This window comes from Bos grunniens, chromosome 7 (genome assembly GCF_055505025.1).
Source record: "Bos grunniens cultivar Pamir isolate PY7600 chromosome 7, Bosgru_T2T1.0, whole genome shotgun sequence".
Classification (NCBI taxonomy): domain Eukaryota; kingdom Metazoa; phylum Chordata; class Mammalia; order Artiodactyla; family Bovidae; genus Bos; species Bos grunniens.
Window position 1 is genome coordinate 45978243 of NC_141171.1, and position 16675 is coordinate 45994917.

At 54.1% G+C, this 16675-nt stretch overlaps 1 protein-coding gene and 1 long non-coding RNA gene across 38 annotated transcripts in view; one reads left to right on the forward strand and one right to left on the reverse strand.

The window, feature by feature from the left end:
• JADE2 (jade family PHD finger 2) overlaps positions 1-16675 on the forward strand; it is a 51532-nt gene that overhangs the window by 2235 nt on the left and 32622 nt on the right. For 18 of the 37 annotated variants that reach the window (XM_086411654.1, XM_086411638.1, XM_086411628.1 and 15 more), the window contains 2 exons: positions 8719-8776; positions 10752-10840. In XM_086411654.1, the coding sequence (XP_086267780.1) occupies positions 8719-8776; positions 10752-10840 (147 nt within the window). Of the gene's footprint in view, positions 1-15; positions 266-391; positions 739-2635; positions 5855-8718; positions 8777-10751; positions 10841-16675 lie in introns of those variants that run through there. The other 19 variants (XM_086411634.1, XM_086411625.1, XM_086411623.1 and 16 more) reach the window with 10 other exon arrangements.
• On the reverse strand, positions 267-1660 carry LOC147369379 (uncharacterized). The gene is made up of 2 exons (XR_015167429.1): positions 1527-1660; positions 267-1394 (listed from the first exon to the last, which is right to left on the reverse strand). It is a non-coding gene; the product is annotated as an uncharacterized LOC147369379 (long non-coding RNA).

Below are 16675 nucleotides of genomic sequence, written 5' to 3' on the forward strand. Positions count from 1 at the left end.
GACTGGCCCTGCGCATCTCCACGGCGTTATTTTGTGTTTTTGCAACAGATCTGCCAGCGCTTCTCGCTCCCTCTCTCTCTCTTGCTCGCTCGCTCCCTCTCTCTCCTGCTGGCTGCCTGTTCTAGGAAGCCAGCGCGCGCGCGGAGGGGGGGGGGGGGTGCCGATGCACAGCACAGGGGAGATTGCGCATGTTGGTCAGTCGTGTTTTAAAGAGTACATTGCGGGGAGGCTGAGAGGGGCGCATGCAACAACAACTTTTGGAAGGGTGAGCTTGGCGACCTTCTTTATTAATGACTGCGGCAAAGCGCCCCTGGGCCGGGGAGGGGGCGCGGGCGGGCGGGGGCGCGCCTGGGCTGCAACTTGCCCCGCGGGCTCTGGCTGGGCGGAGGGTCTGCGGCTGGAGACCTGTGCGGAGAGGAGGTCGCGCGGCCGGGGACGTGGGTTCGGAGGACCCGGGGCTATCTGCCCTCCTGTCTCCCCGAGTTTCATTTTGTTGATACGCAGCACGTCCGGGCGCCGAACCGGGTCGAGCCGGTGCACATGACCCCGCGCTGGGTTCACGTGCAGCCGGTCCGGTCCCAGACACCTTCCGGGGGCCACCGCCTCCGCCCTGTCGCCCCCTCTCCCGGCTGGGTGCACGCGGGCTATGCACGCGGGGGCAGCATGCTCGGTTCCCGGGCGCGGAGGCTCTGCACAAATTAAGCAGTTTTTTGGAGGGGCGGGGGATACCCTTTCCAGGTGAGTATGGAGGGTTCACAGCTCCAGCGCGGGGGGCGCGGGTTGGGGTCGGGGGCAGCCCCCCCGTCCAGGGCTGCGCGGGAGTCCAGCGAGGGAGAAACGCTCCTGGGAGTGGAAATGTACCGGCGGCCGCCGGAGCGGCGGGTGCGCGCCCGCGGGGCGACGGCAGGGGGCGTGGCCCTTGTTTACCTTCTCCCAACTCTGCCGGTTCGCGTCCCGCTCAGGGGACGGTTCTGCAGTCCCCCTGCCCTCCGCCTCCGCCCCGATTCCTGGGTGGTACTGGGAAGATGTAGGCAAGTGGCGCCCCGAGCTTGGGACTTACACACCTGACCCCCAAATGAGTGACATTGCAGCCCCCGCCCCCACCAAGCACCGCTGCAGTCCCTCTCCCGGATCCCCGGCCCCGCCCCGCCCCCAGCAGTGGCATCTTCCCGGCCTCACCTCCTTCCTCCCTCTCTCCCTCCCTCCTTCCCACCCACTCGCCTGCGCCTGCGGAGCGGCTTCTGCCCGCCTCCTCTCCGCCTGGGTGCAGACTTGTGGCTCCCTCCGGTCCCTTCCTGCTTATCCCTGGCCCCTGAGATACCCTGTGCTTCAGGCCATGGATAGAGGGCGTCAGCTTGGTGGTTCGTAGCTTTAATGTCAGAAAAGGAGGATGTCTGCGAGACAAGCAGGAAGGCTTCACTGTAGCTTCTAGAGGCCCAGGACACCCACCCTCCCCACACACACTCTGTCCCCCACCACACACAGCTGCCACCCCCAAGGGGCTCAACTACTCTCACCCGTTATACCTAAGCTCCTCCTTCCGCTCCCGGGTCAAGGCCACCTCCCGGCGCCACCCCCTGCTCGAACCGCTTCCAGCCAGGGCTGGAGCCCCCCGCAGCCACCTCCGGCTCCTCCTCCCGGCTCCCGCGGTCAGAATCACGCCGGCGCGCCTCCAGCCTGCTGTCCCGCGGACTACCTTTAGGGGCAGGCTGGAGGCGCGCGCCACCCCCCTCCCAATCCCCTTAGCCTTTGCTGCCGGCCGGGACGTTTTTCCTTAGCACCTTGTCTTCTGGTTTCATGCCCTGGGCTGGTGGGGCGGGAAGGGCTGTGTTTCCCTTTGCTCAGTGCCAAGGGCAGGAAGCATCCGGCGCCTCTGGTCTCTGCAAATTCCCAAACTTTGCCCTCGCACTTAGCATTCTCTCTCGTCCTCCCCCACTTTGGAATTCCAAGACATGAAGTTTTATACAGGCTTAAGTTTGCAGGGGTCACCAGGAGGCATCACGTTTGCACTCCTAGCTGAGGAGCTGAGAGGACACAACTGACTGCTACCTTGCCTTTGTTGCAAGGGGGAGGAACCCTGAGCTTTGAGGCCTGACAGGCTGTCAGGATATCCCTTTAATGTTTATGTTTGCTAACTTAGTCTTGGGCTGGGTGGTGGTAGGGCCTCCTGGCCTCTCCTCCCAGGGTGACATTAACTCCCTCCCTTCACTGGTAAAATTCCCAGTAGGACATTTGGCAGAAGAGCTGGGCAGGGAGCTGCCAACCGGGCCTGGCCCTGTTTCCTGGGTTCCCAGGGTGCTGGCTTCTCCCCTACCCTGACTTCCTTTCCCACCTTAGGGCCCCAAGTGAAGGCACCATCTCTCCTGTCCCATCTTCCTCAGGCGGGTTGGGACTCGCAGAACGATCTAACAAGCAGAGAAGGAAAATAACAACAGAATAACTGTAAGAGGAAGGAATGAGTAATAAAGCCGACCCAGGCAGGGAGGAGGGCTTTCATGTTTAAGAGATGCTATTTGCTTTTTAGGTCACAGGCTGCAAAAACAGGCTTTGATCCGAAGTGGGCGAATAATTTATTGAGAAAGTTTGCATGGTAGGGGAAAAAAGGGATGTTTGTTTGATCTGGAGGCCTCTCACTTGTCCCAAGTGCTGTTGGCTGTTGTCTAGAGTGGAAAAGCATTTGGTTCCACAGCAAATGCCTCACTGAGGGAAGTCCTCGCCCCAGGCAGCAAGACTTGCAGTGAGTGTTGGTTTTGAAACTGTTTAGCCAAGGGTCTCCCCGGCACTTTTGGAGTTGAAGTGTTTAAGGGTAGAGTTGTTTGGGCTCGGGATGCAGCAAATGTTTCCAGAACATTTCCCATCCAACGTGCTTTTCCTTTCCCTAAATGGCCTGGCAGAATGGCCAGTAACACTGATCCAAGAGGCAGTCGGAAATCTCCACTTAGCTTTTGTTGACAGGTGAGGTGGGACTCTGATCCCCAACCCCCAAGTCCTTCCAGAATCTTGAGGTTAGGCTTTTGGCACTGATTTCCACATCCTTGAGGTTGGGGGCAGGGTGTTCTGATTAATCGTTGTCCCAGTTATCAGGGAGGTACGTATCTTACACCCAAGACCCAATCAGAGGCTTTCAGTCCAAATTCTTCACAGCTCATCCAGCAGGCTCTTTTTGGGACTCACAGTTTTCCCTTTGGGGTCTCTAAGGGGAGGCCAAGTTGAAGTTGTGAAGAGGGGAATATCCGTGTCTTGCCCTGTCCTCCATGTAAGATCCTCATTATGTGTCTCAAAGTTGAGGAACCCAGGAAGATTCTCAGGAAACCCACAAGAATCTGGAGTACCCCAACCATACTCCAAGTTGTAGATCTGTGCACTGGGTGCTGTACCCCGCCACCCCCCAGGTGGGGGGCAAGGTCAGACAGCCTAGGTTTGAGTGCTGGCTTTGCAGTCACCAGCTGTGGCAGTTGCTCCATGCCTCAGTTTCTTCATCTGCAACTGTACCTCATGGTGGGTGTGTGGATTAAGTGATATGTTGCATAAAGAAGAATGAGCACAAAGCCGGGCATGGGATAAGCACCTGATTGGTATTAGCTATTCTTACTATTAATACCTGGATAGGACCCAAATGGAGCTGACATTTGACCTCTCCCCTTTAAGGTAGGCCAGAGAGCCAGCTCCCTTCTCTGAAGAAGGAACCAGAAGGACCCTGCAGTTGCCAATGGGCAGTCATTTGTGGAGTGAGTGGGCTGAACTTTGCCCTCTCTGAGGTGGAGGGTAGGGTGCGAAGGTGCTGAAGGACAAAGTAGACAAAGCCCCTTTCTGTCTCCCAGGATCCCCTTGGCATGTCCTCAGAACTGGGTCTGGAGGGTGGGTGTGGAGAGTGTGTTCTAGGGGAGCTGGGTGCCCCTGGGACAGGCGAGCAGTGATGGGTGTTGGAGGAGGGTTAGGATTCCCTGTGATTGGAGAAGCAAGTCTGAGGATTTGTGTGTACAAAATCACTGTTGTCACAGCAGTTACTGTCCCTGAGAAGGCATTAAAGTTAATGAGAGATAGGAAAGAGTGGGGCTTTGACCCCCATTTAAAATGGTTTAAGAGTGTGCAGCTCTTGTTTTCTGAATGTCTGGCCTTCCCGACACAAGCAGGCTCTGAGGACAGGTTTTCCAGCCGAAATATCATTAAATTGTATTAGCATCTTATTACACACACGCCTTAGCGGTCTGCCTCAGACAGGGAGAGTTTTTGTTTCTCTTTGAAAGATTGTGTCTGGAATGGTAAATTGCCTGCTTGAAAGCCTTTTCCTCCCCTTTTTAAAGGAGGAAGACGAAATCCTGCTGTGTGTGGTGGCAGGCTGGGCAGGCCTGGTGGCCCCCAGAGAGGAGAGGCCGGAGGCCAGGTTGGGGTGTTTTAACTGCCCAGGGAGCTGCTGCAGTAGCAGGCCTGAAAGACCCACTGTTTCCAGGGTCAGCTGGAGGGGCGTTAATAGAGGCCCAGGGTGTTTATTTGAGTTTATTTGCGGAGAGGTCTTTAAAGGGGCTGGCATTGGGCATTGGTGTTTCAAGTCCAGACCTGGGTCCCCACTAAGACCAGTGGCTAGTGCTGCCAAGAAAACATCTGCCACCAAATTGCTGCCCTATTACTGAGTTGACATTGATCATTAGCCAGGAGCCCAACCAAATAAAGCCTCTTGGAAAACGTGTGAGGTTAAGACGGGGAAGGCGGGCTGTGCAAACAGGTCGAAATCTTGGGCTGGGGTGTTTGCTCCCACAGGCTGCGAGCAGGCTGGCTGGGCTGTGTGGCCCCACACTTCTGGAGGGAGGAGACAAGAGCACACTCAGCACTTCATGTGTACCAAACCCCTGTTGTGTGCTAGGTACAACTCGAAAGGGTACTGGGCACAAGCAAGGATCCAAACAGTTACGCTTTTTCTTGTTGTAGAACACATACTCTGAAGGAGAAGGACATTCAACAAGTAGCTCAACAAACACTCCTAAAGAAGCTGAGTAACTGGGTGGTGGGCTTTCTGTAAATAAGGCAGCTGGCATAGACCTCTGTGATGTTTAAGCCGAAACCTGAAGGATGAAAAGTCCAAGGTGCCTGGATTGTGTAGACCATTACAGGCACAGAGCACATCTGTGCACAGGTCTGGAGGCGCGGACTGTCTGTTTCAGGAAACGAAAGGAGGCTGGTTCAACTGGGAAGTGGTGGGAAACGGGCTGGTGGTCAATATGCAGTAGGCAGGTACCAGATCATATGAAGTCTTATGGTTAGAAGCTTGAGTGTTGCCCTTGATCAACAGGAAGCCTGTGAAAGATTTGAAATAGGCCATATGACATGATCTGATGTATGTTTTTTGAAGATCATTCTGGCTACTGTGTGGATCCTGGATTATGAGGGGGATGAATGAGGAGTCCTACGAGAGATGAGACTGGCCTGGGCCAGCGTGGAAGCAGTAAAGATGGGGAAGGTGGCTGGATTCTCCGCAGGCTCTGGAGGGAGTGCCCACTGCACTTGCCAAGGGTCAGCGGTGGGGTGGAGGAGGCACAGCAAGGCTGCTCCCTGAGGGGACTTTAGGACATCCACACTCCCAGAGGAGAGCTGTGTGTGTCTCCATAGCTGGGGAAGGTGTGGGGGTACAAGCGGACTGGTGGCAATGGCAGGAAAAGGGGACATTTCTTTCCCAGAGTCTCCTTTGTGGTACTTCCTGTCCCTAAAAATAAGTACCTCATGACCCTGAATATTTTCCTAGGGCAGACCTTGCTTTGGGAGAGGTTAGGGGAGCCAGCAGAGAGGAAAAACGAGAGGCCAAGATCAAGTCTTGGCACCCATCCCCCACCTGCACGTGTAGCCCTGGATTTCAGCTTTGGTAAGAATCCTCAGTGTCCTCTGTGCTGGGTTGGAGGGGGACGTCATGGGGCAAAGCCTTGTCCCGCAGGGGAGGCCAGGCCTCTTTTGAGGCTTCATTGGCCACTGAGAAGAGGCTTACCTGAGGCAGGGAGACCTTTCGAACAGACTTGGTTCAAAGAAAAGAAGCAAAGCAGTGGTTTCCCTCTGAAGCCTAGTTATTATTCCAATTAAGCCGCCTCAAAATCTGCTCCCATAATAACATGCTGTCCAGGAGGACTCTGGGGTGTTTTCCGGAGGAGCTGGCTGAGGGTGGGGTGCAGGTCTGCGTGCTGACAGGTCACACTGGTCCTGGGGAGCAGGGAACAGTTGTAGGAGGAGGTCCTGGCAGTCAAAGGGTCCTGTTGTCAGGAACCTTCCTTACTGCACAGCTCACTGCCTTGCTGAGGAGGCCTTCAGGTGGCTGCTGGTAGAATTGTTCACCTGGCCCAAGTCTGCTGTGGTATTAATAACCAGCACCCATATGGAGTGCCAGCCACTGTGCTGAGGGCTTTATGCTGCTCTCCTTCACTCACCAGCTGATTCTGGCCCACAGATGTGTTTAGTTTGGCCCTCTCGAAGTGTTTTAAATATCTAAATCAGTTGCCAGCATTTTAAGTTCAGGAGATTTATGTAAAATTCCAGATCCAATTTGTGTCTTTGGGGAGGTATGTCTTTCCCAAGGTCCCTGGTCTAGTGAGGGGTGGAGATAGGATTTGAACTTGGCCTCCCTGAATCCAGTGCTGCTGCTTTTATGCTATGGGACAGCCTGGCTTGCAAGTGCCTGTTTGCTGGAAATGAAGAAAAATGCCGTTCATGTAGAGGATTTCGGAAGAAACAGATGGGTGCACTAAGAGCACTTCTCCCCCTTCTCCTGCCCTACCTGTGACAGCTGGGTTGGCAAGATTCAGGCTGGAGTCAGAGCTGTGTTACAGTCACCTCTGTCACATGCAGACCCAGAGGACAGCAAGGATGGGCAAGGATCTGGGGGGTGGAGTGTTATTGCCCCATTCAGCCATTCAGTCTATGACCTGAGCCACTGGGCTGCACAGAGGCAGAGTAGTCTCAAGGTCAAGAGCATGGTGTCCTGAGTCAGAGAAACCTGTTACAAGAACTGTAATCTTGGGCAAGTCACTTAACCTCTGAGCTTCATTTTCCTCACCTGCAAAAAGGAAGCAGCCATCATGCCCGCCAGCACCAAGGGCCGGTTCTGAGGCCTCATTGGGGTCCCTGTGTGCCAGGATGCGCCCCTCCCCAAGCAATGGGTACTTAGCCGTTTCAACTCTGGTTCCTGCCTCCTTGGAATCCGTGCTTCTCCCCACCAGGCATGCCTCCAGGCCTCCACACCCTCTGGAGAGCACTTGGCCTCCACCTTTGCAGCTGGGCAGCAAGCAGCCCCAATGAACCTTCCATCCTAACCCTACTCTCGGGAGACATGGGGGTGGAGAAAAGCTCCTGGCTAAGGTCAAGTTTGAGGCCAGAGGGTCCTTCTGAGTAGCTCAGAGTTCTGGGTAATTGCAACCCACCTTAGAGAGCCAGTGCTCCTAAGGCCTCTGCAAGGCCACAATAAAATAAGGTGACCCCTCCCAGGGCTCCACATGAGCAGATTTGGGGTGACAGCAGGTGGCAAATGGGATTCACAGTGGGGCTGGGCAGCCTGTTGGTCGGCAGCTGGGCTTTCTCCCTACTGACACTGGTTCCTTGTCCTTTGCTGTGTACAGTGAGGCAGCCCAGGGTCTAGGCTGACAGAAACATGGTGAAAAGCACCGTGGGCTCCGAGCCCCGGGTCTGTTCTCTGAATTGGGACTCAGCCACTGACTAGCTGTGAGACCTAAGGCAGGTTAACAAGTCTCTCAGTGTGCTCCCCTCCAAGAGGGGACCAGGGCAGGCTCTGCCACCCAGGACTCTGCAGGATTAGAGGAAATAGTGGGTAGGAAAGCACTTCCAACAGGCAGGAGCTGACAAGGGCACAAAGGCAGCTCAGTGTGGGCTCGGGGATCAGACCACGTGGATTCAAATCCCAGTTCAGCCAAGTCTCTAGCAGGACAAGGCACTGAGCCTCCTCAGTAAATGAAGCTAATAGCTCACAACTCCCCAGGTTGTTAGGAACACGAGATAGCTGAGTTGGCATGGGAAGGGGAAAGAACTCAGTGTGGGAGAGCCGCCCTTCTACCTTGAAGCTAAACATTGTAGTGGAGGGAAAGTGAATTTGTATTTTTACCTGGAGGTGGACACTGAGGGGAAGGTGGGCAGCGCAGCCCATTCGCTCTGGCCCTGGTGTGGCTCAGAAGCCAGCTTGGAGCCTCCCTGCCCCCACCCCAGTTCCATGCCTCTCTGGCTGCTGCTCTCAGGATGTGCAGAATGTGCATCCAGTGCTTGCGGGCTGGCTTGCCCCTCAACTCCCATAGCCTGGTCCTCCTGGGAGAGTCTGTCTTGTTTCTGTTTCCCCTCCTCTGCCTCCAGCAGGGCGCCACTTGCAACTTGCAGGTGAGAGTGGATTCCGTGGCGGGTGAGGGAGCTGGGCAGAGGCAGGTCCAAGTCACTGCTCGTTCTGGGGCTGCTGACCTGCCTTGTCCTGCCTCGTTGTCATCTTTGACTAGATTCTCTGTTGTGTGAGGCTCTGGGCTCAGGAGCTGAGAGATGCTGCCCCCTCCCCCAGCCCCAGGGCCCATGTAGGTGGGTGAGAGAAGGGGGAGACTGCATGAGGAGAAGGCTAGGGCATGGCCTTGTTCTCATTGTTCCTCTGCAGCGGGCGAGTGTGGGGAGGTAGATTGACGGGCAGTTTTCTGAGAGCTTGAGGATTTCCCAAGCTGCCTGTGAGTATAATGGGGCCTATTTTCGTTGCAGATGGAGGAGAAGAGGCGAAAGTACTCCATCAGCAGCGACAACTCTGATACCACTGACAGTAAGGCCTTCCATGTTGGGCTCCTGTAGGGAAAGTGTTTGAGTAATTATCAGGACCACAGGCCCAGACTCGGGGGTGGGACATTGCTCCAAGGTCTCCATGTTGATGAAAGCATAAAGCAGGCCGGCCCCTCTGCTCCCTTTGAGATCCCCACACCACCATGGCCTTCAGAGCCTTGCTGTCCTCCTCAACTCTGCTCCCCTTCACCCTCTAGCTCTCAACCCCATGTGTTTTGCTCATGTTGGAACAGATCAACACCCCTCTGGGCTTTTCCTTGCCTGTGCTGTTCCGGGCTGCTAGGAACACACCTCACTCCCTCTGGCCCTGCTGTTGAGTCAGGGCCCTGTGGAAGTGTCCACACAACAGGCAAAAACACCTGTCACTCTTCATTATAATTGCCTGATCAGTTTTATTTCCTAACTAAGTGCCATTTCCTTATCAAAGTAAGCCCCTTGGTAAGAGAGGTCATGACTTGCTGACTGCCATATCCGGCTAGATGGAGCACATAATAGGTGATCAGTAAATGTTTGCTGAAGAAATTAATGAAGGAGCCTGACCTTCCTGGGATCTTGGCAGTAGAATCTCAGAGATAGACTTGTGTGGGGGCTGGGTGTGTCAGGTGGATAGAGGGGAACACTCTTACACAGAAAATGGGGCTTAGGGAGCCTCTTCTGGAATGTGGAGGCAAAAAAGTTTGCGTTAGGTGAGGGCTTGTCCCTGGTACCAGAAGGCAGCTCTTCTCAGATGCCCCAGGAACCCGGGCCTGCATGAGCCAATCGGAGTAGAGTGCCATTCTGCCCTGTGTAGGAGAGATGTGCTGCCAGGAAGATTCCCACCTAGTGGTGCCCTCAGGTGAAAGCCCAGGCTGAGAAAGAGGCTGCACTGCCGCAGAGGCTGGGCCTGGAGCCCTGCAGCTGTAGACCTTAGCTTGTTCACATATATGGTGAACAGCTGGGGCTGGGGAGAGCCTCAAGGCCCCCTTGGAGTCCCTGGAGTTCTCTAACCCCCAGGAACCTGAGGGTTTAGGAACACAGGCACTAGGGTGAGAAGCCAGTCCTCGCCTGCTCTCTCCCTCTGGGTTTCCTTCACTGTCCTTTGGGGTCTGTTTGCTCAGACTCCAGCTTGGCGCTGGAGTCTGACCTGGCTGGCTCTTCCTCCCCATGTCAGTAGATCACAGCATTTGGCCCTCTGTGACTGCAGTCACGCTGCCTGTGGCCTGTGTCAGTGTCCTCTGCTTCTAACTTTATTTCAGGCAAAGGAACCCTTGAAGCCCCAGGCACCTGCAGGGAGAGCACCTGGCACCCGAGCCCTGTTCCTGCATTGGAGTTGGGCTGGGCTGCGGCACACTCCCTTCTCACCAGTCCCCCCACTGCCCATCTAGGCTGTGCTCCTTTGACCCCTAGGAGTGGAGTGACCCATAGAGTGACATACACTCTCAGTGTAGTCCCGCAAGGGCCTTTAGAACCCCAGTGATAATGGGTAGTGTTTATCAAAGCACTGCTGTGTGCAAGGGACTGTACTAAGACTTTGCAGGCATGGTCTCATATAATTCTCACAAAAACTCTTTGAAGATAGTTATTCTCTGCTCCCATTTTATACAAAAGCAAGCTGAGGCTCAGACTGTCATTTGTCCGTCATGAGGAGCTAATAAGTGGCTGAGCCAGGGCTCAAGCTTAAGTCTATGTGTCTACTTTAGAGCAACCCTCTTGGGTCACACAGAAAGCTAATACTGAGTCCTTGTCCAGCTGCCTTTCACCTCCCAGGTCTCTTCTGGTTGGTGAGTGGAGGAGGCGTCATGTCCCTATTCATCGTTGGAAAGGCCCAGAGCAGGGACAGTCTACCAGATGCTCACAGAGGTCTCTACCTCCTGAACATTCAAACCAGAGCTTGCCTTACAGGTTTCATTTCCTTGGACATGGGTGGGTGGTGTTCCTGGCCTTCCAGGGGCCCCTCATGGGCTGTGCTCTCTCTGCAGGTCACGCTACATCTGCATCAAGATGCTCCAAACTGCCCAGCAGCACCAAATCGGGCTGGCCCCGACAGAACGAAAAGAAGCCCTCCGAGGTGGGTAATGACAAGTATCCTGGAGAAAGATGAAACAGACGTGGAGAGGTTTGGAGGAGTGGAGCAGAGACCTGTGGAGAGGAAGGATCGTGTGGGGGAGTGCAGGTGTACGGGGAGAGGGGGCTCCTGGAAGAGGACGCAGCCATTGCAGAACAAGCCCAGTGTGGCCGAATGAAGTGATTGAGAGGAAAGGCTGGGAGTTCCAGTTCTCATAACCTTGTAGGTTGTTGTAAAGATGTTCCTATTGATCTGAGTGAGGGGAGGAGCTTTTCAAGGATTCTAAGCAGGGTAATGACATAGTCTGATGTTTAATGAAAGGTCCCGCTGACTGCTGTGAAGGGGAGGGAATGTGATGGGCAAGAGTGGGAGCAGGGAGGCTTCTTTAGCAGTTGTCCAGGAGAGAAATTATGGTGGCCTTAGAGCTGGGTGATTGCAGTGGAGTAAGAAGCGGTAGGATATGGGACATTTTGGAGGCTAAGCCAAGAGTGATAGTATTCGCTGATGTAGGGATGAAGGATGGAGTCTTCAGAGTCATCCAGTTAGGTCATCCACTCCTTCTTATGCCCATTTCACGTGCACCTGCACTTTACTCCTTCCCTGCTTTGACCCTGTCTTTTGGGACGGGTAGAGATGTTTATGACATCTGGAGCTGTAGAGAGTTTTGGAAGTGGGTAGACAAATGGACATGGGGCCCTGTCTCCTGTAGCCCCTGAAAATCACATCCTAGAGCCTCATTGCTCCCTCTTAGGTCTTCAATGCATTACAGTGGGCACAGAAGAGACCTTTGGAACAGATGAGGCTGCAAGAGCCCTGAGTCCCTGGTGAGGTGGTTTTGAGTCTGACCTTTAAGAGAGACATTGTTCTGCAAGCCACAGGGCTTCCCCGATGGCTCAGCAGTAAAGAATCTACCTGTAATGCAGGAGTGCAGGAGACACGGGTTCGATCCCATGGTCAGGAAGATCCCCTGGAGGAGGGCATGGCAACCCACTCCAGTATTCTTGCCTGGAGAATTCCATGGATAGAGGAGCCTGGCGGGCTACAGTCCATAGGGTCACAAAGAGTCGGACATGACTGAGTGACTTAGTACGCACACACGGGCTGGACACTTTACTTTTTTTAACCCTCCTGTTATAGTAAGGAAACTGAGGATCCTAAGATTATATATATAGTCAAGATGTGAAGTTCTTGGGGCCAACAGCACCAGTGTGGGAAGACAAAGCACTTGGCCCTGGCCCGGACTGAAGGAGGATATCTTTGTTCTGAGCCTGGCAACCTCTTTTCTTCTCCTCGCAGCAGTGGTAATCCAGGAGCTGCTGTCCTTAGCCAGTCCCTAGGGGTGTCTTCCACAGAACCTTGCATTTGAAAAAGGACTCCCCACAGAGCTGGCCTACCCTGGGACTCATCTTTTGTGGGGATTGGAGGTGGGGACACCATTTTGAGTTCTGAAGCATCCTGTTCCCATCCTTTAACCAGCTGTCCTCCCTTGGCCCAACAGTGGAGGGGTGGAGACAGAAGGAGATATCTCTAGGAATGCAGTAAGGACTGGAATAAAAACTGGGAGTGAGGTGGGCATGGCAAGATGTTGTTCTTGAGGTTCTTAATAGGGTTCTGTCCCTGGGTCGAGAAGATCCCCTGGAGAGGGAAATGGCAACCCACTCCAGTATTCTTGCCTGGGGAATTCCATGGGCAGAGGAGCCTGGGGGGCTTCAGTGCACGGGGTCGCAAGGAGTCGACACATCTGAGCGACTAACAGTAGCCCTGCTCAGTGTGTGGACAGGCTGTGTTCTTGTGCATTGGGAAGTAGGAGGCAGAGTGTGCTAGGGCCCTGGGAGTCCCTGGGACTACCTCTCTACCCCCACCCTCATCTTGAGAGCTACAACGGCTCGCAGTTACTACTTGGGCTGGATTAGTAAAACCCTAGCCACTTTTTGTGTCTCCCTGGTCCTGAAAGGCAGTAGTCATCCTGCTGTTTTGAAACTGAGGAACCCGCCTCTGAGAATCTCACCTCCTCACTGCCTGCATGGGCTATTCAGATTGGAGAATGGAGGGGAAGTTCCGGGGAGCCCCTGGGGCTGGCTTAGTTCTTTCCCCTAGCTCTCACTTTAAGCAGCAGGAGGAGGAGGGGCCTCTGCTCTGGGTGGAGATCCTGGGGACCAGGCTGCTATCAATACCCAGGATAGGCCAGCTGGCTAGGGGGAAACAGGTGTCAAGCAGAGGCTGAGGGGAAAGTGTGATTTGCATGGCGCTGAGAATTCCCCTCCCTCTTGGATTTTCCTGCGCAGGGCCTTTGAACCTTTCTCCACCTAAAAATAGAATCGAACCATTGCACGGGTGCTGAATGGGGACTGGCTTTGCACAGCCCTGGGTTCAAGCCCAGAAGTCTCTGCAGGGGCAGGGGGAGCCTCTGACACCCTCAAGTCCTAGGCTCCTGGAGGGCTGAGGAAGTCTTCCCTGTCTTGAACTGTCGCCAAGGACAAGCTTTTCCTCCCACAGCAGGCGGGAGAGCAGCCTGTGAGGTTTCCCTCGTCCCCTAAGCGAGGAGGCTGAGCCATAAGCCGGCATAAATTCCAAGTTTTCGTGGGGCAGAGAGGAAACCATCGATGAAAGCTTCCAAATGATTTGGCTCTAGAGAAGGCGGAGATGAAAGCGAGGGTTTGGCGGCAGATAATGCTCACGCTAAATCTCTTCATTGGGCTGTCCCTTCTCTTTCTATGCACAGGCTGGAGAGAAAGGCCTTCCTAATCTGCTGGTGCTGGGAGCTAAGGGCTTCCGACACCCTGGTGAAAGGGCTTCTGGAATCCCCTCTCGCTCAGTCCCAGAGTAAGAAGCCTGGGGGCTGGTTTTCAGGCTGTACACACGGTCTGCTCCCAGTCTGGTTCAAGTTCCCAGCTTCAGTACATGCAAGTTGATGTGTGTGGTGCAGGAGTCCCTTCTTGGTGGCTGCATGCAGAGCCACAGGACTCGGAGTTCTCTTCATCTTCTCATCTTTGAAGATGGACATTGATAAATGGGGATTTGAGCATCAGGAGTATTTAGCATGACAGCAGCACTGGCCCATAGAGAAGCCACCAGTTATGAAAAGGGCAGGGAATGGGTTTAGACGAGACTGGCAGGGCTGCCCCTGAGATGATATGTGCACTTTGAGGGTGCAAATCAAGGAGTGCCCTGCACACCAGAGGAAGAGGCCTCAGGCTGGAACAGAATGCTCTGACCAGGAGTCAGGACCCTGGACAGGGCCGAGGCCTTGAGGCCCAGCTTCTCATTCTGGCCCTTAACCAGTGGGTGGCTTCCCTCAGCCTGATTGAGAGGGGACTGCAGGCCTTAGTACTCGGGGCTGAAAGAACAGGCCCTGGGATTCCTGGGAGGCTGGTTTAGGATTTTTGATGGCAGTATACTTGGTCTGAAGTTAGCCCCAGGATCTGTTTGGCAGTGGAGGGAAAAGGTGGAGCTGACCCCAGGAACACAGGCTGCTGCCTTCCTCTGCTCTGCCTTCCAGTGGGATCCCAACAAAGCTGAGCTCTGTACCTTGGTGCTTAAGTTGGCCAGGCCCGTCCTGAAGGAGAGGATGGGATTATCCTAGCCCGGGAGAGCTGGTACTATAAACCGCGTTGAGGCCTTGGGTTTCTGGCCTGGCCTGTCTCACTAAATAGCATGAACGTAACTTTGTGGGTCATACCTCTGAGAGCCTAATGGAGATCACAGACCAGGGATTATTTTATAAAATACCAATATCAGACCCCTATCCCATACCATTCTCAAGAATTCTGACTTGAATGCTTTGGAGTAGGGCCCCAGGCACCTGTACTTCTTCAAAGCCCTCCTGCTGGAAGCCAGGGTTAAGAACTGCCACCATAGACCTTTTTTTCCTGATTTGCTAAGATGGGAGTTTCCGGCTTGGTCCTCACTGTAAGTTGAGGGAAGAAGGGAAGGCCTTCCAGCCTGGTTCAGTGACCTAAACAAATGCTGGCCATGTGGGTGTGGCATCACCCACAGCTCCTCCCTTCTCCCACAGTGGCCATGGGACTGACAGGTTTCTGCTAAGCCCTCGGCCTGGCATGGGTGGGAAGGGCAGTTTGAGAAGAGACCTGGAAGCCAGGTGGTTGGGAGACTGGTTGGGAGACAGCTGTTTTGAAGCCATGTCTTCCTCAGGCCTGGGGCAGAGAGGCAGATGGAGGAGCAGGCTGAGAAGTGAGGATTTCCCCAGACAGGCTCTCTTGAGGTAGAAAGCTGTGTTTTCAGGAAGTCAGAGTCCCCAGAAGTCAGCCAACGGGCAGGGAGATAGGTCTTTAGGACCTTAATGATAGTGATTAAACTGAGCAAACACTCGAGAGCACCTCTGAGGCCCAGCCTAGTGCCAGGGACACCGAAAGTGCAGGCCCTGTCCCTGGGGAGCTTGTCTTCTGACCGTTAGCAGGATGCAGGTGCTGCACAGGAAAGTGTCCGTTACGAGAGATGGAGCCAGCTTGCCACTGAGGACCTGTGAGACTTTGGGCAAGTATAGTTTCTCTGTGCCTCAGGGTTGTAGAGTGCTGTCCTGCAGTCAGTGTTGTGTAGGTGTGACTGTCCTGTCCTGAGGCCCATGGAGCCCAGGGGTGGGGGAGAGCCCAGACACGAGTGAAGGTGGAGCTGCCATGCCTGGGTTGGAAGCCTGGATGGTCTCAGGATGGGTGGGCAGGAGTTGGGCTCCTTTTTAGGCCCCGGTGACAAACTGTACATACCTCGGGATGAGAGAATGGGGGGCTTCTCTGTGGGTTCCACAGGGCCCTTCACCAGTGCTCAGCCTTCCATCCCTGGAACAGGGCCTGGGAGAAAGAGGTGACCCTGTGAACAGCCTCTGCCCGCAGTGGAGGTCTTCCAGATCCAGTGTCTGTGGAAGTTCCTGTGTAAGGATGGCCCTGCCTAGGAAAGGCAGCGAGTGGGGGGTGAAAATGCTGTGTTTCTGCTGGACCCATTGCTTTTGAAGATGGGCCCCTTCCCCGTTGGGTGAATGCAGGGGTGGCCAGATGGGTGTTGGGGTGCAGAGCCATGGGATAAATAAGGTGCTTTCCTGGAGGAGCAGAGGTATTATCCAAATGTTTGAAATGTCACAATATTGTATATTAAAACAGTGATGGCATATGTTATAGTGAAAGGCAGAGTGCTCCAAAACTTGAGAGTAAAATAGATTCCCTAGAACAAGGTTTTTTTTTGCTTGACCCTGTGGTTTTGAGCCATATTTCTAGCCAACAGCTCTTGCTACCCTGGGAGGCAGGCGGACGGTGAGGGGAGCTCTTCCACTGGGCCTCCCACTGCTCTGGGGTGGGGGCAGAATCCACTTCTCATACAGTCGGAAACACTGCTGCTCCCGCCAGCTGGAAAGGCCTCCCGGCCTCTGGGACTTGTCTTGCAAAAGAAATGTGTGTAATAAATTCTCTTTAAGAGCAGGAAGTGCTGCTATCCTTGTGAAAGAGAAAGAGATGTTGAGTGTGTGTGTGTGTGTGTGTGTGTGTGTGTTTAAGTGTCTGACCAAATTAGCCTAGTGGTAGCTTGAATAGGACTGGGAAGCTATTTCCAGAGCCCTTCTCTGGTGTTTTATGCTTAATTTTAAGTATCTAAGTATGCTCTTGGCTGAGATACTCTTTATCAATTTCCAGCCCAAGACAGAGATTTTTTTTTTTTTAAGAGAAGAAATAGCAGACTGGTTTGCAGGCAGGATTGCAGTGGTTAAAGCACAGGGCAGACCTCAGACAAGTGGTTTAACCTCTCTGAGTCTTGGTCCCCACATCTGTAAAGTGGGAGGAATATGAAATAGGTGAGATTGTATATATAAAGCGTTTAGCATAGCACCTAGCATAC